Source organism: Sceloporus occidentalis, unplaced genomic scaffold (genome assembly GCF_023333645.1).
Source record: "Sceloporus occidentalis isolate IW3139 unplaced genomic scaffold, rSceOcc1.0.p SCAF_5, whole genome shotgun sequence".
Taxonomy (NCBI): Eukaryota; Metazoa; Chordata; class Lepidosauria; order Squamata; family Phrynosomatidae; genus Sceloporus; species Sceloporus occidentalis.
Genome location: NW_028316985.1, coordinates 9,731,337 through 9,759,213, shown reverse-complemented (window position 1 = coordinate 9,759,213; position 27,877 = coordinate 9,731,337). Strand labels below are relative to the sequence as shown.

General features: G+C 40.6%; 1 protein-coding gene across 1 annotated transcript in view; it reads right to left on the bottom strand.

Moving 5' to 3' along the window:
• The window catches only part of LOC149311644 (CUGBP Elav-like family member 2), a 628,876-nt gene that overhangs the window by 505,811 nt on the left and 95,188 nt on the right, over positions 1 to 27,877 (bottom strand). The window contains exon 2 of the mRNA XM_089527529.1: positions 2,140 to 2,175. Coding sequence (XP_089383655.1) covers positions 2,140 to 2,175 — 36 coding nt within the window. The remainder of the gene's footprint in view (positions 1 to 2,139; positions 2,176 to 27,877) is intronic.

Below are 27,877 nucleotides of genomic sequence, written 5' to 3'. Positions count from 1 at the left end.
CAATCCATATGTTTCAGGAATCATGCAGAACCAGTGAATTAGAGGAGATAAAATATCTGGCTCCTCTTAATCTTTTAAATTTCTATTTAAAATCATTCTTCTTAAAAGGGGGCAACATATTTTTTTAAAGAATAAAATTCCACTACTAAAAAAAATATAAAACACCCACAGAAAGCTAGAAGATGGAGGATTTTCTTTTGGAGAAAAAGTAGTCTGACAACATGAATGTGATAATTGGATGTGATTGATTTTATGGAACCCTACACATTCCCTCTATAGTGAAGAAAACTGATTCCTGATTTTGCCGGTACTCATCTGAGTCAACTGATGAACATTGGTTAAAAACAGTTCCCAGAATGCCACAGTGTTTTACTTTATTTATACTTATTTCTGTCCAATTGCATCTTTCAGAAAAAGAATGTTGTGAAATAAAAATGAACAGAATAGTTGCCTGAAGGTGTCTTGCTGTTTTAGTGGCTTCATCCAATGCTTTTAAAAAGTACTAACCAGCCTGCCAAATGTGCCAAACTTCTACTTTAAGCATGGCATATCTTATCACGCTCAAGTAGGAAGACACACAATTTTGCTTCTGGCCAGAATGGCTTGTAATGGCATTTAAAGCTTTAAAGAGCTTGAGGCCTTGATACTTGAGGGAATTCCTTTCCTTATGTGTGCCTGCCCAAGGATTCAAGTCTGCTGGGGTGGGGGTCCCCTTTGTCCCACTGATGAGGTCAGTACTTTGCCTTGGAACATGGGAGAAGGCCTTCTCGGCGATGATCTGAATCAGTCCACCAGAAATTATTCATTCAGTGCCAGTACCTCTCACCTTCACCAGTTACAGCCTATGCCTACATTGGAATAATCGTACGTGGGCTGGTTAGAGGAATCGTAAAATGAAAAACTGAATACAGAAGGCCTCACGTGTTCTGCTGCAAGACATCTTAAATTACATCTAAAGTAATTCTTTCTTTAGTCAGCCCCTTAACAGTTTGAGACACAGAAAAATCAAGAATAATAAGAACCTGATTTTTTAAAAAGGAGAAATGAACCCAAATAATGGCTAAATTCCATTTGTGGCTCCCTTGAGTAGACTGTCTTAGAACCATCAAATCAAGTTGGTCTCACTTAGCACAGCACTCAGTGATATTGATAAAAAAATAATAATACTTTGCCAGGATGGCTACCCATGATAGTTCCTCAAAGAGATAGAGGTATGATCCAAGTGTCATTATTCAAACGGTGAACACACACATATTTCTTTGTGGTTTATCCACTGTCAAAGAGATTTTACTCATTTTTTTAAGCACTGGGGAAATAACCTCTGCAGAAGCAACAGAGATGACAGGAAAATCCTTCTGTATATCAGGCCAAGTAAATTGTCTTGGCCAGGCCAAGACAATTTACTTCATAAGATACGATCCTCTCCCCTCCCATTCCATGAACCAACTGAATTGGTCTAACAGTGGGATATTTCTTCAGCACAGCAATAAGACAGTCTATAGAATGCCTGTACCTAAGGGCAAGAGGATAGTTTAGACAGTGGACAGCAAGCCATATGGTACAAGTTCTTTACATCTTGCTCTGCTTTCCAGCATTTTTTCCTTAAAGGAGACTGGTTTATTCTATCTGATGGTAGGGTAGACCCAGTATACACCTACAACCAACAGTGATGAATCTATCCTTCCACCTTCAACCTACTAGAAGAAGATTCATTACAAAGGAATCTTGGAACACTCTTCTTTCAACAGCTCAAACAATGCACAAAAACCCACAGACGCAAATCCAAAAACAAACAGAAGTTGCAAGTTAACCATTCCAAATCCTAACCTGGCAAGAATACATCAAGGATGTTCTTCCTTCAGCAATGCACCATCAATTAAAAACATTTTTTTAAAAATCATGTACTATTCCAAGAACCCACACCACAGCTGCTTCTGTCTGGCATGGCAAACGTTCTCTCTCTTTCTTTAACACATATTTTGTAACTATTGTTTCTTATACAAATGGCCTCCCCCCCCCCCCCTCCTTTAAACCTCTGACAAGCTGTCTTGGATGCTTCAGTTAGAGAAGCTGTACTTCCCTTCAGCAGCTCCCCAAAGCCAACACACAGATTTGGTTTTAGCAGAACAGCTTGCTTACCTTGGTAATGTTCCAGACAACTCTGTGGCAGTCTCTCTGCAGAAAAAAAAAGAGAGAAGATACACAGAAGGGAAACTTCGTTAGTATTTGAAAAAGCTTAATCCTAATGACTTTGGGAAGGTTAACAAGAACTTAAGACATATATTTAAAAAACAGCCAGTTTTAATTAGGGACACTTCCAAACTTCTCTGCATTCAAATGTCTCCCCAGATTTTTGACGTACCAAAGTGGAACAGATACATTAGGAAATCTTTCATGTTTCAAAAAATTTCCAAATTGTGCACATGCAGTTTACTGCAGCTTTTAGGTGTTTTTTTTAAAGAATAACTATTATTCTAAATGCAACTGTACACATGGCCAAGGATCGATTCTTTTTGTCCTGTGTTTTTGCTATGAATATCGCTGGTGATCTGCCTGGATAAAACACCAAGAAAGAAAGAGAGAAACTATTTATTAATCCAGTTCCAAACAGCGAGCCAAAAAATTGTCTAATTTCTTTTGCTCTGCCCTCCCATGTTTTGTTTTGTTTTTAAACTACACAGAAAGAACCTTCGGGAAATATTGTAATTCTGTAACGATGTGGTAAAATGCAACCAGGGCATGCCTCTGTGAGCATAAAGTCATGTTACATCTCTTCTGTGCAGCATGTCAGCCAGCTATCTTATCACCTCTCAGTCTTCTCCAGGTTAAATTTAGTGAGCTCCCTCTTTGCATGCTGCCATTCTGGTATTAATTTTTAAAATGCCTGCACTTCAGCAATAGAACAGAAACTCAAAACAGAACAAAGGAAGTCAGGATATTTATCCGTCTACCCAAGTACAATCTACTTTGAATGGCAGCGATTCTTGAGGGTCTCAAAAAGAGCAAACTCATTCTCATCTCCTCCTATATATTCTTTTTAATTAGGTTTTAAGGACCTCCTACATGGAAAGCCTTCAGTACAGTCGAGCTGGCCATATGACCACCAGAGCAGTCCTCAGACAACACTGGCTGTTTGGCTTAATGACAGAGATGAGCACCACCCCCTACAGTCAGTTACAACTAGACATTCATGTCAAGGGAACACCTTTACCTTTACCTTTAAATGGAAAGCATAGTCGTGCCATAGAACTATAGTTCCTCCCATCACCCAACTAGCAGAGCAATAAAAATTGGGACCTATTCTACATTACTCCACATTTTAAACAACCTGAAATTCTGCACATTAGTGCTGCAAAATTTTTACCATGAAATGTTTGAGAACACATGAATTTTTTTTAAGAACTTGGTTCCAAGGCTACCACGAGTAACTTTACAAAGAGACCAGCATGATATACAACTATGTTAGTGAACTGTGACAATGTAAAACAGGGCACCACACAAGATGTTGTTGTGGTTGTTGTGTGCCTTCAAGTCATTTACATGGTGACAATAAGGTGAACCTATCAGTTGTTTTTCTTGGTAGATTTCTTCAGAGGGCAGTTGCCATTGCTATCCTCTGAGGCTGAGAGAGTGTGACTTGCCCAAGGTCACCCAGTGAGTTTATATAACTGAGCCAGGATGGCCTTTAATTTAATGGACATTCCTACTGTGGACAAGACTCACTGTACAGTGGGAAACACTCAGAGGTATCACTAAGCAGGTGCAGGGGATGCAGACTAGACCTGGTGACATCCTAGGGAGGGGATGACACCATTGCTCCCCAAACATCTTCCTTTGGGCAGAAGCAAGCTGTGGTATTTGCTTTTGTTCATTTAAAACACTGGAACTCAGCAGAAGAGATGGTGCGAGTGGAGCTAGGCTCAATGGGACAAGAAAGGAAAGCCTCAGGTTTTTTAAAAAATTAAAATTAAAAATGTATTTTTATAGTTTTAAATTTCCTGTAAAAACATCACACCTTGCCAAACTTTCACTTTAACCAAATAAAACTATGTACATGCAAATACATTTTAGGCTGTGTGTATTGTAATGTAGAGATATAATTTTAGTTGTTTATATCACAACTATTGCCATTACATTCAGCGATATAAGGGAATTACAATTTATGAGTAACATTCATACAAACCATTCCTAACAATTCTGTATGGTGTGGCATGGGAGGAGGTACATGGCATGTGACACCATGAGTTGCCACACTGGGTGACACCAACCCTAGTGATGCCACTGGACATATTGTGCATTGGGACATGTTACACAACAACCACATTGCTGAATCTGTTTGCACAATGGTCTCGATAGGATAGCTATACCTCTGCTCCCCTTCTGAGAATACAAACATTGCACAATGGCACAATTCAACTTTATGTGATCATAAATCAGTTTAGATTAGTGTAGCTTCCGAACAGGACACAAGGCAACATTTTTATGCAATTTCGGATGGTTACAGGGAAAGGTTTTTTTTAAGAGTGTGTTGTAGTTTTTAATCTCACATTTGCCTGTTATATTTTAAATGTTTTTTTAAAAAGTTTTTGATTCACAGCCCTGTTAAATATGATAGTTTATAGATTTAATTGATTTTAAATTACTTTTAATATGATGATTGATTTTAGCTATGTTTTCTTTTGATCCATATTTTGATCCGTAAACTACACTGGGAAAAATGTGGGATTATTAAAATAAATAAATAGGTAAATAAATAAATAACACATTGATTTTAATACAGACTCAACTACATGTGCAGATTAATCCATGTCAATTTTGCCTATATTCAGTCATGCAGAAATTTGTTTCATCCTATTTTCTCATCATTATTTTTCTGATGCCCATGAAATGTTGTATATAAATACTTTTTGAAAGACACAGCTTTGAATATTCTTTTCCACAAATCCTGCATTTATAAATGTATTTTATCTAGGTGCACTGGTTCTTAAACATATTTCAGCACATGTTTTAAAAGGGACATTTTCTGGAGTTGAAAACTATATTCCAAAAATTGGAGATGTGAAAATCCTAAGGATAATTGGAAATTTCAAATCCTTAATTAGCCTGGGAGATGAAAATGCATAAGGATCAAATTCCACTAAAAATGCCAATGCAATGCAATTCTAGGCTGCATCAATAGAAGTATAGTGTCTAGACCAAGGGAAGTAATAGTGCCATTCTATTCTGCTTTGGTCAGGCCTCACGTGGAATACTATGTCCTGTTCTGGACAACACAATTCAAAAAGGATGTGGACAAGCTGGAGCATGTCCAGAGGAGAGCAACTAAAATGGTGAAGGGTCTGGAAACCAAGCCTGATGAGGAAAGAGCTGGGTATGCTTTGCCTGAAGAAGAGATGGTTAAGAGATGATGCAATAACCCTGAAGGGGTGTCATATTAAGGATGTCACAAGCTTGTTTTGTGCTGCTCCAGAGTCTAGAACATGGAGCAATGGAAGCAAGAAATAGGAAAAGAGATTCCACCTAAACATTAGGAGGAACCTCCTGACCTTAAGAGCTGTTTGACAGTGGAACACAATTCCTCGGAGAGTGATGGAGTCTCCCTCCTTGGAGGTCTTTAAACAGAGGCTAGATGGCCATCTGTCAGGGGTGCTTTGATTGTGAGTTCCTGTATGGTAGGGATTGGATTGGATGGCCTTTGTGGTCTCTTCCAACTCTATGGTACTCTGATTATCTGATTCTAGCATCTCTTTTAACAATCATGTATGATGAGATGGCATTGTGTGGTAACACCTCTGTAAACTTCTCTCCAGCAGGCTAATACTAATCTAGTCAAAAGCCCTCTCCCTAAGAAAGATCAGTTCAGTTCACTGGCGTCATTACAGACATGCATGGAGTGCAGACTGCACTGGATGACACCCTGGGGTGTGTGCATGTACACCTGCTGTCCCGGTACACTGGGGATAAGGTTGCCATATCCCGCCTGTGGGCGGGACTTTTCTGTTTTTGGGCGGGTCCGCACGGTCCCGCCCCGGTTTGCCCCCGCCCCCGGGCTGAGGGGAGGATTCCCTGCCCGCTTGGGCTCCGCCGCCGCCGCCACCGCAGTGTCTTACATTTGAAAATTTTATCCTACATTTGTCTCGGTTTGGAGGTCCTGACGTATGGCAACCCTAACTGGGAAGGCTGGCATGATTGCTGGGCAAGCCACAAAGGGAATGAATCTCTTGCAACTGCACAGGGCTCTAAATGGCCCTCCAGAGGCTGTAGCACGACCCTCAAGTACCAATGCTGGGAGGGCCAGTGCCTTTCATCTGGGGTCCAGTGTGTCTGCTCCCCTGGGAAACCATTCCAGACACAAAACAGCCCTCCAGAGGCTGCAACAACTCCGCCCCCCCACACACACACAAGAAGCAGTCTTGCAAGATGGTGGCAGCTTAGTCAGAGGAAAGGCAAGCAAGGCATGGGGGGGGAGGGAGTAAGTGGGAGAGGGTAGTGGGGCAGTCCATCCTGCTGCTGCCTCCCTGCTGCCCCTCCACACCAAGTGAAACCAACCACAGAGATGCCACTTAAACAGATGTGATCTAAGCAACATCATGATAATAGCCATCATCTACCTTCTAGTAGTTTGTGATCTATACTTATTAAATACAGAGGTTCAACTTTTAGCTATTGCTGAAAAACAAAACAAAATTGATCCTCCATGAACATCTGCAGTCTTAAAAATCTATAATCTAAACCAGTAACAATTGACACTTCTTGAAAATTAACCAGGACAACCATTACCATTATGTTCTGCCTCCAAGCTTTGTAGGAATAGCTATTTGGCCTCTGGTGGAGAAAGGTTGCTGGATTTGATTGGTGATTCCCATTTTTGACTCCTCTGATGCTTTTGGATTTCAACCTCCAGAAGCCACAGCCAGCATGTGCTGTGGTGAGGGATTTTGGAAACAGAGCTTGTACATTTTAAGAAGATTCAGTAGTAGAACGTTTTGAAGCCATCCAAACCTGAGTAGTGATAGGATGATGCTCTGGAACCCAGAGCATATTTCCTCCTTTACTCATTTATAGGGTGCATCTACACTGTAGAAATAATGCAGTTTAACTTTAAGTCCTGTAGCTCCTTCCTATGGAATCATGGGATTTGTAGCTTTACAAGGTCTTTAGCATTCTCACCTAAAGCATGTTAATGCCTCTCAAAATTACATATCACAAGATTCTGTAGGATGGTGTCATGGTAGTTCTAGTGGTGTCAAAATGCCTTATTTCTACATTGTAAATGCACCTGTGGATGGCATGTTATTATAACCATTCCTCTTAAATATAACTTTATAAGCCCTGTCTTTATAAACTCAGTCTGGAAACTGGACAGATGTGATTTTACATCTGGAAACCCATTAAATACATCTTTCATCTGTTCCAAGATAGGAAAAATTCTGTCACCATCACTCCCAGCTAAGTGGTGCTGCAACTTCTGTGGAACCATGTGGGTCTCAGTGGCTGCTATCCAGATAGATATTTCATTAAAACTTGCATGTGTGCATGAAGACACATACCTGCTGCTGTGATAAAGGGAGATGCTGACTCACAGGCTTTAGTGGCAACCTTTCATATGCTTAATTGCATACAAATCAAAATGTCACCATTTTAGTAGATCAAATTCTCACTTTATATCTGGTAGACAGGTAATGACTTTGGACATCATGGTCACATTCAAAAGCACTGTTCACAAGCTAGCAAAGTGTTGTATCAAACAAGCAAAGAGCGAGAGATGAAAAGGCTAGTGTATCTTCTCTTTTGCTTTTAATGCCAGCTATTCAAAAAAGTTCAACCTTCAGGTAAGTATGATGAATCCAAACACCCAGAGCACTCTGTGTCACTCTGTTTGCACATGAATAAAGGACTGGTTCAGCAGCAGTCCATTTTTATCAGCCACTACATTGAGACAAAATGTTCAACGATGCTTGAACAGTGACAGTAGCACCACTGGTCCATGAATCTCGTCAACTGACGACAACCAGAACTTCTCTCCTGGTGATGGTTATTCATGGCAGAGGCAAGGAATTCCTTTGCTGACTGCCCTAAAAGTGAGATATCCCCATCAACTGTTGAAAATTCAAAGGAGATGTAAGATACCAATGGTATTCCCCTCCCTCGGGTCATTGCAGAAAAGCTCAGGGGATAGAAAGTTAAACCCCTCCTTTGCATAAGTGAAAAATAGTGCCTTCAAGTCATTTCTGACTAACGGCAACCCTATCATGGGGTTTTCTTGGCAAGATTTGTTCACAGAAACATAGAATCATAGAATTGTAGAGTTCGAAAAGACCACAAGGGCCATCCAGTCCAATCTCTGCCATGCAAGAACCCTCCTTCAAAGCATCCCCGACAGATGGCCATCCAGCCTCTGCTTAAAGACCTCCAAGAAAGGAGACTCCACTCCAAGGGAGTGTGTTCCACTGTCAAACAGCCCTTACTGTCAGGAAGTTCCTCCTAATGTTGAGGTGGAATCTCTTTTCCTGTAGCTTGCATCCATTGTTCTGGGTCCTGTTCTCTGGAGCAGCAGAAAACAAGCTTGCTCCCTCCTCAATACAACACCCTTTCAAGTATTTAAACATATCATATTACCTCTTAACCTTCTCTTCTCCAGGCTGAACATCCCCAGCTCCCTAAGTCGTTCCTCACAGGACATGGTTTCCAGAACCTTCACCATTTTAGTCGTCCTCCTTTGGACACACTCCAGTTTCTCAATATCCTTTTAAATTGTGGTGCCCAGAACTGGACACAATATTCCAGTTGGTGCCTGACCAAGTCAGAATACAGTGGTACTATTACTTCTCTTGGTCTAGACACTATACTTCTATTGATGCAGCCTAAAATTGCATTGGCCTTTTTAGCTCCCGCATCAAAGTGCCTTGGGGTTTGCTGGGAGCAGGCTATCTTTGGCCAGTTTGCCAAATCTGGTCCATGTACACACTCCCCCCCCCTTGAATTTAAATCTAGATTGTTTTAATGATTAGAAGTCACCATCCTCTCATATATGAGGTCACTAACCTGCAGATGTACTATACACCAAGTTTTATCTGTCTCCATGCACTTGGTGTCACTAGTTACTGAATCTTCTCCTCCTTCTGTTGATCTTAAAACGTATAACCTGTATCTTTAGTTTGAAATTATTATTATTATTATTATTATTATTTATATAGCGCTGTAGATTTGCACAGCGCTGTACATACAAACAATAAATAGATAGGAGTAAACATGCCTATGGCATACAATCTAAGAAATAATAGGATAATACATATAAAATACATAGCAATACAGGAAATGGTTCAGTAAAACAGGCAACAAAAAAGAACATCAAATAGCAAATGAAATCCTTCTTTTCTTTTTGTAATCTACTTTGCATAACTTTAAAAGCTTGGTACTTTCCTACTTCGGCTTCTCCCTTCACAACTGAAAGTTCTTTCTAGGAAACTGAGTGTCACACAATTACAATTAAGTGATGTCATTTAAGAAAGAAATTAAGCACACAATTACTTCCATGGATTTTAACCAGAGAACCAAAGTTAATCCTTCTGAACTGCTGTGGGATCTTTAATGACCACAAATGACCGAAGATATTGATTTTATATCTTAGGTGAGTAATGGAATGCCCCAAAGTGCCATTATTTTCCTTTCCACTTTTCAATAACAACCAGAAATTAGTTCAATATTTACAAGAGGAAAATCTACTTAACAGCTACTGCACAAAAAGTCCATGGCATTATTATTGCTTGATTTTAAGGATAACATCAGCACTAAAATATCTGGGTCTTATGAAGAGGGCGGCCATTGAAGTGTATACAAATAAATAATATTTCATCCACATTGCCTCTCTCGTAGACAAAAATATATATGGAAACATTTTTCATTGAATCCATTATCCTCTAGAGGGGTGATGTCCCAAATAATTTGGTCCATAGGCCAAATTTGCCTCTAACACATTTCATTAAAGATGTGGTAACAATGGTGCTATCAAGGCTGGGCTGTGGGAAGCAGTCTGGAATGAGTAAATACTAAAGAGCAGTAAAGACCTCAGGGTAAAGCAGAAAAGGTAACAAGTTTGAACCAAGGAGCAAGATCAGAGAGCAAACCAAGTCACACTGGCAGAGAAAGTCCTTTTATATTACTTTCAATTTAGGAAGAGCCAATGGTCAGTTAGGTGATCCTTTTAAGCTATACAATTATAGCACACATTCCACTTCAACTGCCATGTCTGTATGCTTTGTCATCCTGAGATCTGTAGTATGTTGAGATACTACAGCTCTTTTGCTGAGAATTCTAAATGCCCCTCCCAAGTGGTATCACTAGGGCTGGTGTCACCCATTACGGTAACTTCTAATGTTACCTCCCCCAATTTACCTCCTCCCATACCACACCATGGAGAATCCTTAGTCATATTTTTTATATTAATGTCGCATTTAAGTTGTAAATCCCATATATCAATGAATGAAATGGCAATAATTGTGGCATAAACAACTGTAGCAAAATTTAAAAAAAGGTTACCTTCAGATTACAATATCACATACACATCCTAAATATATTTACATTTACACAGTTTCATGTGGCTAAAGTGAAAATTTGATAAGATTTTTAAAGAAAATTTTAAAAGAGTACTTTAAAAAAATCCTGAGGCTTCTCGTTTTTCTGCCCACTGAGCCTTGCCCCATTCATGGTTTCTCTTCCATTGAGCTCCAGGGTTTTAAAGGGATGCTCCACAGACCATTCCTGCCCAAAGGTAGACATTTGGGGAACAGTCATGTCACCTCCCCTTTAGGGTTTCACCTGATGCAGCCTGCACTCCTCCCACTCCCCTAGTGATGCCTCTGACCCATCTCTAAACTAAAAAATCCCAGACTTCCAAAGCATGTAACCATGGCATTTAAAAAGGAATCATACTGCTATATCTGTGTAGTGTGAAAAGGCCCAAGGTGGAAGTTCTTAACTGAGAAACTACAATACCACAGTCCACCAGAAGGAAAAATGATCAGCAGTTCTTGAGTACTACTCATGGCTGCACCTAACAGAAATAGTAGCAATAAGTCTTGATACATGTATCTCATGTGTTATTTTATTCTCAAGGCAAACAAGGTTAATCAGTCTAGGCTTTCAAGAAGCATGTTTGTTCCTTCATAGCTTCCCATCCCAATACATTCCAACACTGCGCCAACAAAAACTGGGACACATGTGGCCAAGCAACATGGTTGTGATCAAGATGGCAAAAGTTATTAATAAGGAAGAACGCACAAGCTAGGAGAGGTTAGAAGAAGAAGCAGCAGTTTGCTTTTTCCTGAGTCTACAGGTAAGGGCAAGGATCCAGCTCCTCTTCTTAGCTCTCTCCCTGTTCTGTTAACAGAAAATACCTTTACACTTTGGACTCAGTATGCAGCAGTTGAAGTAATTTCAGGGCAAAAGGGGAAAGCAGAGGGAGGAGAAAGAAACAGGGATGTTTTAAAAGCAGCTGAAAAAATGGAGCAGAGAATTGATCAGGACTGTCCCTGTTAAATCAGGACAGTTGGAGGATATGCAAGAGCTGAGTCCCTGACATCTGACCTGTGCATCTTATTCACTTGCTGCTAGTGGTTTTGACAATAAGCCAACAACTGAGCAATTCATGAGAGGAAACTAAAACCTATTTTCTGGCTGAAATACTTTGTTCAACAATATTGGAAACCTTAATCTTAAAACAGATTTATATATATGTGTGTGTGTGTGTGTGTGTGTGTGTGTGTATTTCAAGACAAACCTCTCTCTGTGTGTGTGCAGCTATTCAAAAATGCAGGTTCCCAAAGCTATAATTTTCATTACTGCAAAGTCTTGGAGACTGGCCACTAAAATTGGAGAATTGTTAGTCTCCCCAGAAAATAGGTACAATCAATAGATAAGACACAGTATTGCATATCATTTTAATATAAAGAATAAGAAACCAGCAGTATATGTGTTCACTGATTTAGCCGAGGAGATAAAAATGGAGATGCTTTACAGAATGGTAGGGAAACTTTTTGAGCCCAAGGGCCACATTCTTTCATCGGTAAACTTCCAAGGGCCACATTCAACAGTAGAAGAGGCCATTATACACTCTCTTAACCACTGCAGGACACTAATTGTCCTCCTCCTCCTTATACTTAGATCCTCCCCTATATCAGGCATACACAAACATTCAATATAAGCAATTTAAACAATTTTGAACATTTTAAGCAGTAAAGATAGTTGAAATCATCTGAAATGCATTAAACAATTTAACAGGTTTAAACAAATTAAAACTGTTCACAGCCATGCACAAATTTGGACACAGTTACTACCGCTCAAAAACAATTCAAAATCATTTAAATTCAGCACTGGAAAGAAGCCAGCATCAGCACCAAACTGACCCCTAAAGGAAGGCATTCCAAAAATTGGGGCACTGTTGCAGTAAAAGTCCCATGCCTTCAAACAGTACATTGCTCCCACTGGTGAGATTCAGAGGACATTTTGATTCCTTGGGTAGGTGCAGAATCATAGAATCTTAGAAATGGAAGAGGCCGCAAGGGTCATCTTGTCCAACCTCTTGCCATGCAGGAATGCACAACTACAGCCCGTTACAGACAGGCCTGAAAATATGGACTGGGTCCGAATTAGGGTTAGAAAGGGGCGTCACTTCCTTATGCCCCTAACCCTAATCTGGACCCAGTCCGTACAAAATGGCGGCGGCCGTTCCGTAGTGGACGCACTGCATCCGCACGTCACACCCCAGAAATGACGCCGCGAGTGCACGCTTCGGCACTTGTGGCATCTCTTCCAGGGTGCAAGAAGGAGCGCGATTTTCATGCTCCTTCTTTGCAGAGTCCGGGAACCGCGCCGTTTGGCTGCTGCGGTTCCCGGACGCTGCAACCGGCGGCGGCAGCAGACCACCACTTTTCAGCGGTCTGTAACCTGCCTACAGCTCTCCTGAAAGATGCTCATCCAACCTCTTGTTAAAAATCTCTAAAGACTGTGAGTCCACCTCCTTCCAAGGCATTCTATTCCACTGTCTAACGGTTACTGCAGTAAAGATATTCTTCCTTCTGTTTAAGTGGAATATCTTTTCTGGTACTTGAATCCATTGGTTTGTGTTTTAGTTACTGGAGCAGCAAAACAACAAAAAACAATTTCACTCCATCTTCTACATGACTTCCCTTCAGATATTTAAAGATGGCTATCATGACACCTCCCAATCTTCTCTTTTCCAAGCCAAACATACCCAACTCCTGAAGTCATTCTTCATAAGCCTTGTTTTCCAGACTTTGGTCACTCTTTTCTGGGTACATTCCAAGTTGTCGATATCCTTCTTGAACTTTGATACCCAGGACTAGACACAGTATTCCAGGTGAAGTCTGACCAAATCAGGATAAAGTGGCACTACTATTTGACCATAGTGGCACTATGCTCCTGTTGATGCAACCTAGAATTGCATTGGCTTTTTTGGCCACCACATCAAACTGTTGACTCATGTTTTGCTTATGGTCTAGTAAGACTGCTACATTCTCTTGCCTAGATGTAGTACCTAACATTTATCCTTGTTGAAACTGTTTTTCTTAATTTTAGCCTGGCTCTCTTATCTGTCAAGATCATTTTGAATTGTGATACTATCCTTTGGGGTTTTCACTATTCCATCCTCCTTGCCCCCCAAAATGAGTCTCATCTGCAAATCTGATAACCATGGCTGCTATTACATCATCTAATCCATTTATAAAGACATTGATTAATGCAGGGTTGGGGACTGAACTCTGAGGCACCCTACTAATCACTTCTCTCTAGGATGAAGAGCAACCATTGGTGAAGACTCTCTGGGTACATTTATAGGTGCTAAGCAGGTGGAGCTCAGAGTCAGTGTGGTTTGAGTGCTGAACTACAATTCTGGAGACCAACATTTGATTCCCAGCTTGGCCATGAAATCCACTGGGTGACCTTCGGCAAATGATATGCTCTCATCCTCAGGGGAAGACAATGACAAACCTTCTCTGAACAAATCTTACCAGCAAAGCCCCATGATAGGTTCACCTGAGGGTTGCTGCAGGTTGAAAATGACTTGAAGACACACAATAATATGTGAAGACCTAAATATGTTTTCATTTGTAATAGGTGCTGCATCAGCATTGGCTGTTGTGTTTTGATGTCACAGTAGTGGGGGATGGATCAGTCTAGTCATGGGGTGCTGAAAAACAATATTATTATGGTTTAGCTGGGGCCCATTTGGCCTCAGAGAATGCCTATATATCACATATTGGTATAGAGCAGAGATACGTTGATAAAGAAAGAAGCCAGAGGGGTTCTCTGGGGGGCGGGGGGGGGAATGAGGCGCCAAGCTGAGATATTAAGGACATGACATAAATAGGGCATGATAAAACAGATGAATTCTAGAGAATAAGTGCCAAGTGACAAGAGGAATGTATGGTGATGGAGGAAAGAGAGCTGAAGATGCTGGATTTTACTTATTAAATTGTTCCAAGGAACAATTTGGTTGCAGATGTCTAGTGTAATCAGCATTTCCCCCTCAATGGCTGACTGAGATGGATACATCTGGAGAATAATAATTTGAGAACAAGAATCATTTTGAAAATAAATGCAGTACTGAAAATACTATGCACATTATAGGCAACTGAAAGTGTACTTTAGTTACATATTTATCCCCCACACAGAACCAGTCACTTGTCTTCAATATGGATGCTTAACTTTTAAATTAATGTAGCTCTTCCATTTTTGCTGCTGTCTCATGTTTTCTATGGCAACTCCCAGTGAGAAAGTGCCAAAGTCTCTTTCCTATAGCGGATTTCCTATCATACACCACATTATGCAAACCACCAGCTCTTTTCTATGAGGAGTATATCAGGCCCACTTCTATAGATTCAGCAAATCAGATTTCATAGTAAAATACTGCTTTCCACATCCAGTGCATTCTTCTAACATCTGCTTGCATTTTCTTAAAACCATCTGTCCTCTAGCTGCAGTAGCTATTCCCTATCTCCTTTACACCAGAGTGTACCCAAAGTAAAGCTCCTCAGAGAATGATCTTTTCTTTTCTCAGCATGCACCCACTTTCTTTTCTATCTCCACATACACAAAAAGAGCATATAAAGAAATGAAAAAAGTTCTAAAATGTAAGAAGTAGCATGGCAAATGAGAATACAAAGGGAAGGATAGAAGTGTTGCTGGGGATTACATCCTACTCTTGCCAATTTTGAAATGCAGGGTTCCAGAGTATTCTGGCCCCAAGCTGTCCTGGATTTCCCTTGTTACCTCCACACTCTATAGTGACTCTGGCCAGCTGTCTACACATGCATCCTGCTTTGCTGCCCAGAACTCACTGAGTCATTCCCAATAAGGTCAGAAACAAGGTGCCCAGAGTTGATCACAAAGCTGAGCACCTTGTTGTGACTTTAGAGGGAGTGACTCACCAGCGGTGGCAGCAATGGGTGGCACAGCAGGATGTGTGTGTAAATAGCCTCCTAACACCACTATGGAGTATTCCAGATTTTTCTGAAAAGTTCAAAGCAAAAGGTCAAAGAACTAGGAAAGATCCTAAAATGCAAAGATATATAACTAAGCACGAAGTTTAGAATTGTACAAGCCATTGTATTCCCTGTTACCATGTATGGATATGAGAGCTGGACTGTTAAGAAAGTGAATAGGAAGAAAATAAATTCATTTAAAATGTGGTGCTGAAGAAGAGTGCTGAGGACATCATGGATAGCCAAGAAGTCAAACCAATCATTGCTAGAACTGATCAAACCAGAAATGTCTCTGGAAGTCAAGATGACTAATAAGTCTGTCGTACTTTGGCCACATCATGAGAAGGCACGACTCATTGGAAAAAAACAATAATGCTAGGAAAGGTGGAGGGAAAGATGGGGAGGCCATATGCTAGATGAATGGACTGTGTAATAATAATAATAATAATAATAATAATAATAATAATAATGTATTTATTTATATCCCGCCTCTTCTCTTTTGGGGATTGAGGTGGGTAACAACAGAGGTGAATACAATACAAAATAATCAAACAAAACAAACCCCCGAATCCCCCCAACCCTCACCCTCCCTCCTTGAATAAAATTACCACAATAAAACCACATAGTAATATAGATCACAATAACAAGTTAAAATCAATTAACACATGGTGACAGTGTAAAAGAGGTCATGGGTATGAATTTACAGGAACTGAGCAGAGCAGTGAAGGACAGGGAGTCTTGGAGATGTCTCATCTACACGGTTGCCATGGGTTAAGATCAACATGGGAGTGGATAACAACAACAACAACAACAACGTGTTCAGTGCAGAAATTGTTTGTACAGTAGGCCTACTGAAATCAATGAGATGGAAATTAGTCATGACTAAATTAAGTAAAGACCCAGCAAGGAGTAGTGGTTTGAGTGTTGGGCCCTGACCCTGGAGACTAGGTTTCAAATTCTCACTTGGCCATAGCCACCCACTGACCTTGGGCAAGTCATACTCTCTTAGCCTCAGAGGAAGGCAATGGCAAACCCTCTCTGAACAAATCGGGCCAAGAAAGCCTGCAATAGATTTGCCTTAGGGCCCCCATAAGTTGATAACAACATGAAGGCATACACCACCAACAGCAAATTCAATGGATCTACTCTAAGCACGATTAAGTCAGAATTAAACTGCAAAATGTAACATCATCAGTTGTAAAGTTCTTTCAAAATTTCTCCTTTCACTTTGGGTTTTCCCCTTAAACCATCTTCTCCATCCACTTCTTCTTCTGTCCATTTCAACACATTAATGTTAAAAGTAAACACACTCCTGTTAATGTTAATTCTAAAATTAATTTGTTAGCATTAATCATTTTCTTGCTCATTATAAAATCAGTTAGTTTAGTTTATCATTCATAATGAGTTAGTGATGCATTACTTTGGAATGAAAAAAAAAATCAATTAAAATGATCAAAAATGGATCCAAAGGCCCCATAGGTTACTTTAAAAAAATAATGTTTCATGTTAATCACCAGCCACTAAGCCATCCACACTTTTAATGCTGTTGATATTAAAACAATAATAATGACAATATGTGGGGGTTGTTGTTGTTAAGAATTACAGGACCCAATCCAATTCCTAGTCTAAATTAGTGTTGACTCATTCAATCAGTGGCTAAATGGTAACACTTATATAAAACCCTTTTATTCAACAGGCCAACTCTAGTTGTCACTAATAATTAATGTAGGCTAAAATGTATTATAAGCAGCAAATTATTTTAAAGAAACAACTCTGAGCTCTGTTGTTTCTAGGGCTCCATGACTGTCAGCCTCGCTATCACTTTGGATCACTTTCATTATTTATTTATTTTTGAGTTCTCCATCAGCCTTCAAAAGCTTGAAATGAATAGAAGGAGGAGTGGATGGTGGAGAAGACTGCTTACAGGAAAGGACACAACTGAGAGAAGAGATTTTTAAGGGGCTTCACAATCGATGATCTTAAGTACTGCAGTTATATACCAACTCGGTTGGCATCACTTTGAAGATCATTGACATCTTTATAAGGTTAATTTGACATTGATTAACCCAATGATATATTCATAACTTTTACTGCAAGTTTCAAGTCAACTCTATCTTCAGTTCTCAAATCAGGTCTCAGGTCCTTAGAGGATACTTTTAAGTCAAGTCTCAAGTTAAGTTTCAAGTCTAGGAGCCAACTTTTAACAGAAAAAAAAGGTGTGCCACATTTTCTCAGAGGGGAACAGCATATTCCATTAAGTAATGGGCTTGAGGGATCAGCTCAGGTCTGCTTGGCAGCCTGTCCCTGCTGCACATCAGAGGAGACTTCTAAAGCTTTTCAAAAAGTTTAGAAGGATCCTTCTAGCTCAAGGATAGAAGGATACAATTTGTAAGCCGCTCTGATAACCTTGGCTGAATATTCTGAGAAACATACCCCATGTTCTTGGGGGGGAGGGGTCTTGCCTGAGGCTCAAAGGTTTGCCAACAATTCAGTTGCTAGAAATATAAAGATCACAAGTTCAGTCGGCACATCATTTATTGTCAAGTTGAGCCTAGGTCAAAACAAGGAAGCAAGTTGAGTCTGGCTTAAGTTCAAGTCACTTAACTTGAATCTACATCACTAGTTTAATTTCAAACCAGTCCAAAACTGTGATTGTCATTGGTCCAGGATTCTTCTCATCAAGGTTTCTTGACATTCAGTAAAGCTAGTTACCTTCCCCAATATTTTCAAATATTCTTTCTTTCCCTATGAAGTGCAGATGAAACCAAACTATGACTCCCAGAGGGCAAGATGACATGCCGGCAGCCCCACTAGCATGTGTGTAGCATTGTTGTTTGCCAGAACAACATCTTCCAAACAGAAGCTGAGGTTTTCCCCCTGAGAATTCTCCAACAAAGCTTACAAACACACCGTGCTGATTCTGAGTTTAGCTGAGAGAAGTCACCAATCACAAGAATAAAGCACTATTCTCTGGCACAATGGGTTATTTCAAAAGCAATGCATCACAACTCAGCTAGACCTCCCCCCGCCCACTCTCCCCAAACAACAATAAATTCTTAAGATAGTTTGCACCATTAAAGAACGTTTAGAATGCCGCTGCATAGATAGCACAGTATGTCTATTAATCACGCCACCATTTATGTGCTGTAATTCTGCTGCCACCGTTAAATAACATGGACTACTAAGTACCTGAATCAACTATTAAATGAGCCTCCGTGCTCATTAGAAGCTCACTTACTTGGGCTTCAGAAATGGCGAATGTAACCAGCCCTGGAGGAGTGTCACAGAGAGCTCAAGAAAATGACACATTAAGCTTCATTTACCAAGAAATATTGGAAGACAGAAAAAAGCAAGGAGAAGTGAAAAGCAAGTTGGGGAGCGAAAAGGGAAGAGAGATACAGGGGAAAGTAATACCCACCAAGACTCACTCAGGAGCAGTTTCCAGCCAGGGTCAGCCCAAGACAGTTTGGTGCCTGAGGCAAAGGCCAAGATATCACCTCCTGCATTATATGTGTAAATGCCAATGAGACTGAGAGTTGAATTTTAGTTCAACATTATGACAAGCAGTATCTACCACTGCACCCCAGGGTAGAAGGCTAACTCAGGAGGCCCAAGGCAAGGTATGTGGGACTCCAGCATGGGCCAAATAAAATGCCCTCCCAATGTCCTTTCAGCAGGGGATCCAGATGATGCAAGCCCAATCCCTGAATTTGGCATGAACAGTCCAGATAACCTCTGGCCCAATCAGTGCCAAACCTGGGGTATACCCCTTTTAAAACTGAGTTTTACAAGTCACTAGTTGCTCTGAATCTTCCCAGAAGATCCAGAGCCTTTTGTTCCAATGCCAGGTGGCTGTTGAAACCATGTCCCTCACTCAATGTGAGGTCAGAATGCCCAGCTATGTGACTGAGGCTGGGCACCTTATTCTGATTTTAGGACAAAGTGACATGCCATAGTGGAAACGGTGCCAGATGTGCATGCAAGCAGCTGTTCAACATTGGAACTAAGGGCCCAAGATAATAGCAGGAGGTCAGGGCAGCTCCAGGGCCAGGATATTCTGGGCCCATGCAAACATTAGCCTAGCTCCGCTCTCCAGCCTCCAGCATCTGCTTCCAGTGATGGCTCATGGCTCCAAGTCGGTTGGGTAGCAAATCCACTGCAGAGTTTAGTCTGAACTTCAACTGCTGAATGCTGTCTCCTAACCCTATCTCAAAAGTGTCAAAATGGATCTACAAAATAAATTCAGAATTGATTCACTGTCCCACTGAGGCTGCATCTACACTGCAGAATTAATGCACTTTGACACTACTTTAACTGCCATTGTCAATGCTGTGGAATTCTGGGATTTGTAGTTTTGTGAGATATTCAGCCTTCTCTGTTAGAGAGCTCTGATTCCACAACAAACTACCGATGCCAGAGTTCCATAGGAAAGAACCATGACAGATAAAGTAGTGTCAAACTGCATTAGCTCTGCCTTACGGCAGCAGCCCAACATCAGAGCTACTGTCTGCCGACTCATTCTCCTGAGACCTTTCTTTCTACCTTACTGTAGGAACAGATCAATTTCCTTTAGGTGATTAAAACAAACAATCAAAACAAAACTTACAATGCTTTTCAAATGTAAATTGTAGCAAAGGCCTGCTTATGCCAGTGGTGATTTGTTTTTAAAAAAATTAAAGAAGCAAGAGAGAAATGTTCCAGTTTTGCATTTTTCTGTTTTTGAATTTTGTAGCTCTCAGGTACTTTCTTTCCCCAATATGAAGCAATTTGTACATTCAGATAATTTTAAAAAAAACAAAAAAACCAAATACAAATATCTTTTCCCAGGCTGCAGCAGCCACATCAAATAGGTACAGCCAGCATGGTTTAGTGGTCTGAGCGTTGGACTACACCTTTGGGGACTAGGGTTCAGTTCCCAGATCAGCTATGAAACTCACTGGGTGACTCTGGGCAAGTCACACTCTCTCAGGCTCATGGGAAGGCAATGGAAAACATCCTCTGTAGAAATGTTGCCAAGAAAACCCCATTATAGGTTTGCCTTAAAGTTGTCATAGGTCAGAAACAACTTGGAGGAACTCAACAACAAATTTCCAAAACAGAGTGGACCATATTACACTTGCGTGCCATATTCCCATTAAAGATGAGAGCTTTTAAAAAGAAAAGCCTAGCTCATCATGAATGTGTTTAAATAAACAGGGATAGTAAGCCTTGTTTTCTAGACTTTGGTCACCCTTTTCTTTTCTTTTTATAATATATCTTTATTAATAATATATATTGTACTAATTCATAATAATAATACATACTAAATTTTCTTTCTTCATTCTCCTCTTCTTCTTTTCCCTTGTACTTCCCATGTCAAATGTTCTTTATATGTTACTTATCTCCTTTTCTTCTTGATTCCTGCTGTAATTATATACATCCTACTGTGTCTTACTATATTTTCATTATCATTTCTTTTGTTTATTCCATTATCCATGCCTAGAATATTTAGGTCCTTACTCTTATATATATTCTTAAAGCAGATCTCAATATATCATTTCAAAATATTATATATATATATATATATATATATACACACACACACACACACACACACACACACATATATATATATATATACAAGATCTACACCTGTATTTTCCGATATCACCTATATCTTTCATCAGTACATCTTTATATCTTGTCCAAACTTAAAAAATCTTTTATCCAGTTTTTTTCATCTGTAATAGAATGTATTCACCATGTATTCTCCTTATTTTATTTTTCCTTCCAACAACTTTGATTTTCCTGCAACTATTTACTTCCTCCTGGTTAATTATCTATTCTTTATTATTGTTATTATTGTTACTATTTTTTATTTTATTACAAATTTGTCTAATTAATAATTATGATTAAATCACTTTCCAGGAATTTATTGCAATAAGTTTCTATCAATACCCCAAATTTCCCCCCAGTACATTACGATAGGGAACCATTCTTCTTCCACTTTGTCTAATCTCCCAGCTACAATCATGAATGAAAGTCTGTCCATTTCTCTGATTTCATTAAGTTTTATTAACCATTCATCGATATTTAGCTCATCCTCAGATTTCCAATTTTTAGCTATTATTAATCTAGCCAATGTAATGAGGTATTGTATTACTCGCCACAGTTTTTTCTCATCTTCTGCTTTTAAAGTTCATGTCATATTTAATAAATATAACTCAGGTTTTTTTGTAACCGCTTGGGGTGAAGGTTAGGTCTCTTAAACTTTCTCTTTAGGGCTTGTGATCTCTGGGAGAAGCGGGAAATATAAATAAAATAAAAATACTGCTCAGGTGGATGCAGCGGTCAGGAGCACCTGTTATCAGCTTCGGCTGATACGCCAACTGCGACCCTTCCTTGGCCGGGGGGACCTTGAAACCGTTATACATGCTCTGGTAACCTCTCGATTAGATTTCTGTAATGCGCTTTACATGGGGCAACCCTTGTACCAAACCTGGAAGCTTCAATTAGTGCAGAATATGGCTGCTCGGCTGGTTACTGGATGTTCCAGGGCCAACCATATAACATCAGTCCTAAAAGATCTCCATTGGCTGCCTATTCGCTTCCGGGCCGAATACAAGGTGTCGGTTATCACCTATAAAGCCCTAAATGGCTTGGGCCCAGGGTACTTGGAGGACCGCCTCTCCCCATACAATCCGCCCCGCACTCTCAGGTCGGGTGAAAGACATCTTTTAAGAGTTCCAGACGCTCGATATGTATCAGCTCAGAGGGCTTTCTCTATTTCAGCCCCTCAGCTCTGGAACTCCCTCCCCAATGAGCTCCGTACTTCCACCTCCCTCGATGCTTTCAAGAAGAACTTGAAGACTTTTTTGTTCCGCCAGGCTTTCCCCCCGTGAGCCTTGTGGTCATTCTTTTCCCCGTGGCAATGTTTTTGTGTATTCCATTCTACACAGCCACTTGTATAGCGTGTTGTTAGGGTTTTTTTGTTTGTTTTTTAACTGTTCTTAATTATTAACTTTGTATTATTTCATGCTAATGTTTCAATTGTCTTACTCTTTGATGTAAACCGCTGTGATCGCTGGAATAGCGGTATAGAAATAAAATTTATTATTATTATTATTATTATTATTATTATTGTGACTAAGGAGAGAGGGAAAGAGACCTTCCTTAGGGCTGACCTGGGATGTAACCCTCAATCAAGTCCTATGAGCTGAGTGAGGAAATCTCAGGTTGGCGTTCCAGATGCGAGCTGGCTGGGGAGCAACCCAGTCATGGGTTTTTCTATGGAGCTCAGGTGTTTCACCCAGGGGAAGCCGAGCAGGAGGTCTGAGGAATAGACCACCTGGCACAGCTGCTCCCGCACCAGGTTGCTCCCTTAAAATTTTACAGGTTTTCAAGAAGACAGTTAAACAGGTTAATTGAATAAAGTGGCCCATTTTACAACCCATATATGTGTCTGGTCTCTTATTTGGTTGGACAGCAATAATAATAATAATAATAATAATAATAATAATAATAATAATAATATATTCTGCTTTTTCACAAGGAATCAAAGCAGATTACAACAGGTATAACAATAAAACATTATACAGTTAAAAATTACAACTAAAAGAACAACCCTATATCCCAACCCTCCCCCAATCATAAAAATAGTAATCAAAAACCATAAAAGCAAATTAAACAACAGGATAATTTAAAAACATACCAATTACAAATTCACTAAAAGTGCAGTTAGATTTGGGCACAAAAAAGTCTTCTTATAGGGGATGGCCGAAAATTTCGGTAAGGGGAGGCTAGTCTAGGAAGGCAAATCTGGAAAGACCTACCAGAAGAGTTCCGTGTTGACAGCCCTTTAAAAGGCTTCCAAGGTGGTAATATGATGGATCTTGTCCAGCAGGTCATTCTAGAGCCTACAAGTGGCTGATGAGAAGGTTCTCTGGGTCACTTCAGACAATCTCGTCTTCTTGGGTTGCAGCAGGTTCTTCTCAGAGGACTGAAGTGTGTGAGGTGGATTATGTAGAAGCAGGCACTCCCACAAGTAGTCTGGACCCAGGCCATGTAGGGCTTTAAAGATTATAACCAACACGTTGTACCTCGCCTGGAAACTAATAAGCAGCCAGTGGAGAGATTTTAGCATGGGTGTGATATGGGTGATTCTACATGTGCCTGTGACCAACCTGGCTGCCATATTTTGTACCAATTGAAGTTTCCGAACTTGGCATGAGGTAGCCCCATGTACAGAGTGTTGCAGAAGTCAAGCCGAGAGGTTTCCAGCGCAAGTACTACTGTTTCAAGGTCTCCCTGCTCCAGGAAGGGACGCGGCTGGCGTATCAGCGAAAGCTGATAACAGGAGCTCCTGACCGTCGCATCCGTATATGTGTTAAGTTTCCTAATGGAAACAGATGGACATTTTCATTTCTGATCCAGAAAATCCATAAACAGTTTGTATATGTATGTAACTGTATCCACATACAGTCTGAAGTGTAGTTGTGCATGTGGTTCCCTGGTACATACACTTCCACACCTTACACATGCAGGTGTACATTGTGTAGATGTTCTATGTGCATGCACAACATTATAACTGATTAATTATGATGGTCCAACATCAAAACTCACTAACAAGGAGGCATTCAGAGATATAGTCGTGTTGAAAATCAGTATGCAAAAGGATCTTGTATCACCTTTCAGACTAGCTGAAAGAAAGAAGTTGGTAGCATGAGCTTTTGTAGATTTCAGCCTACTTCTTCAGATGCACAGAGGAGGAATCACACAATTACCACATAACACCATGAATGTAAAATTGCGTAGGGTCTTGGCCAGCAGTTATTTGTATCAGAGGGCATGCTGCACAGGGATGTGGAGATCAATAATTCCAGATTTTAAAAAACTCAGACCAAAAAAGAGGTTTTCTCAGTGAGCAATGCTATTAATGATATTTAGTGCAAGGGATTTTGTCTGGTTATAATGAAGTAATGAGGAAATGGATCTCATGGTGGGTGTTTTTTGGATTATTCATTTCTGTCCTCTACTCTTCAAACACTTGAAGCACCTTTAAGTTGTATTGGTTTTGAGAAATGACAGTACAATAAAAATGAACACAAATGGCATGAAATACACACAATAATACAGTAGTATTTGCATTTATGTGTTTTGATATTTGCCCACTTTCTGCATGAAGGGTGCCCTTAATTAGGAAGTTACTTAATTAACAAAGTAGTTACTTAATTAGCATTAAGAACAACAAGGAGCCTTCTTGTATCTAATGAGGCAGGCTGGACTCTGCAAAACATTATGCTAAATAATATTTGTCATTTTCCAAATGTGCTGCAAGACTCCTTGTTTATTTTTTTCCTGCACCAGACTAGCACAAATACCTCCACCTTGAATTATTAACTTTAAAATTGTCAATTTAACATTAAGGACAGCATTTAAACACACAGTTTCTAATATGGTCATGCCCAAGAAGAAAAGGTTGTTTTGGAGGGTGCATCTACACTGTAGAAATAATGCAGTTTGATGATACTTTAAGTGCCGTAGCTCCAGCCTATGGATTTGTAGTTTTACAAGATCTTTAGCCTTCTCTGCCAAAGAGTGCTGGTGCCTCGCAAAACTATAAATCCCATGATTCGGTAGTATAGAAGCATGGTATTTAAAGAGGCCGTCTCCTCACCTTCCCACTAGGGCCCTCCGTTCTGGTAGTCAAGGCCTGCTGTCACAGCCCAGGATTTCCTCTGCCCCATCCCGGATTCGCCCCTTTTCACTCGCTGCTCCTCACTCCTGGAACCTTCTTCTCCCGTGAGCAAGAGCCATCACTTCTTTAACCAGCTTCAAAACGGAGTTGAAGACCATTCTGTTCAGGGCAGTGTTCCCAGGCATTGCATAATTGTCACTTGCTATTTGATGTTCTTTTGTTGTCTGTTTTATTGAATCATTTCCTGTATTGCTATGTATTTTATATGTATTATCCTACTAGAGATGCCCCTTCCCCACCACCACTCCCTCTGTGTCGTGTCTTTCTAGATTGTAAGCCTGAGGGCAGGGAACTGTCCAATTAAAAAGATTGTATGTACAGCGCTGTGTAAATTTACAGCGCTTTATAAATAAAGGTTAATAATAATAATAATAATAAATAAATAAATAAATGCATGAGCCCCAATGCCAGTGTTCCCCCTGGTCTTGAGTCATCGTGTTTAGAGGATGCAGGCCAAAAGCTTGGGGCCAGGATCGGGCCAGATTCTGACAAAATGGTCATGATCCTGTGACCTGGCCCAATCTTTGGGTACAAGATTGTTAATGCTGGTCAAAATGATCTGTGGTTTGCTGTGGGGTTTCCTGCAAATTCCACAGCAAACCCTGGCTGTTTAAATTGTCCCCATGCAATCCTTACCTTTCTGTGCCATTGCTCCTACTAGGAAGCCCTATCACTGCATCTGATGTAGAAATGAGGTGACTGGCCACATGGGTGCAGCCAGGCACCCCACATTCTCAGTAGTATCAATGGTGCAGAAAGGTACGGAGCCTGTGCTCATAGCAGGACCCTGGGCCTGCACTGGAACAGGCATATAAACACTTGCCCATCCCTGTGCCAACTTGGGAACCGAACTGGGTGAGCACCTGCACCAGAATAGCAAGGGCTCAGCACATGCTTTCCTGTCCTGCCTGCTCAGGGCCAAATTGTTGTCATACTGCATTATTTCTACAGTGTAGATGCACCTATATCACTGTAGCTCCTTGAGTGGTCATCAGTGAACTGACACATATATGGTTGTTCTGCACTAGCCTAGAGTTGAATGGAACTTTGTAGAGTTGGATGCGGCAGAGTCATTTGAAAATGATTAGCAACAGGTTCCTTCTACATTTTTATTTGTTTATTTTTTTTCCTCAAAGGGTGTACATACTAACCAAAGTAGTTCAATTGTTTTATGATCCATAACTGGAATAATGTGTGTGGATTCACCCTTGCCTACAGCAGAAAGGAGGGGGATCAAGGCTGGGCACTCTCTAGATGACTCTCCCTCCTTCTCTCTCTGTTGTTCTCCCTCTCTCCTTTCTTCTTCCCTGCCTGCAATACTGTGTCTCTATTTAACTCAATGAACTCACTTCATGGATGGAACCAGAAAGAGTTCATTAGAAAGATCAGCACAGCAACACATCTTTGCCAGATCTGAGTTAGCAAGCTACCGTAAGTTTCACTTCTACACCCATTTTGGATCCACCCTCCTCCCTTTCCCATTCCTTTCCCACAGAGTGCCAGCCAGCTATATGACCTTGGTTCACAGGCAACAATCCCCAGCAGTTGCTCACCCCTTACAGATGCTCCCAACATGACTAAGCAAGGCGAACTTTAACATGGCAGAGGGAGCTATGAGAGTCAATTCTGGCACTGCCTGCCTTTCCTTTTGCAATGGAGGCTACCTGCAAGGTGGTGGTGAATTCCCCTTTCTCCTCTTCCTTACCCTTCCCTGGTGGCATGTGCCACTTTGACAGAGATGGGACTGGATTGGAAAGTTTTTTGTTTGCTGGTGCTGCTGTAGCCTGAGAGGATGGCTGGGAATGGATCAAAGTATACACCGACTGGAGGGGTGGGGGCACGATAAAACTTCACGTCCTGCCCTCACAACAAGGGGTTTGATGAACACAACAAATTTCAACATATATTTCAAATTTCAATGCGAACTATCTGAATGACACCACTAGCTGAAGGTAGTGGTATTTTCAGCAGGAATCACACTTATTCAATGCACACATTAAACCAGAGAACCCACCATCCCTTCTGCTGCTTTGGAGCAAACTGAGAGGAAATGAAAGAATGGATTGGACACCATGGATCTCATTTTGAGAGAAAAGTGGGATATACGTGTAATACATAAATAATCCAGTGTGGTGTAGTGGTGTGAGCACTGGACTACACCTCTGGAGAACAGAGTTTGAATCTCCACTTGGCCATGGAAACCAATTGGGCAACCTTGAGCAAGTCACACATTCTCACTCTGTTTGCAATGGCAAATTTCCTCTGAACAAACATTACCAAGAAAACCTCATAATAGGTTTGCCTTCAGGTCACCATGAGAAAGAAGTGATTTGAAGGCACACAACAAACAAACAATACAAAAAACTAAGCTTGGCCACTCTAGTGGAGAGGATAGAGGTTTGTGTGATCTTGAGGAACCATAGCAACATCTTCTTCATGGCCTCAGTGAATCACAAAGATTGGGGGGCTACCAAGAAATACTTACTAGAGGCAGGGTAGGATGCCACACGAATATAAAGGAAGTTGTAGCCCTATCAAAACAATATGAATGACTTGTCCTATCTGTGTATGATCCCTGCCTTGTTTGTTGATGCTGTTGTTACTGTATCATGTTGTATATTTTATTGTTTTTAGCTGCTTT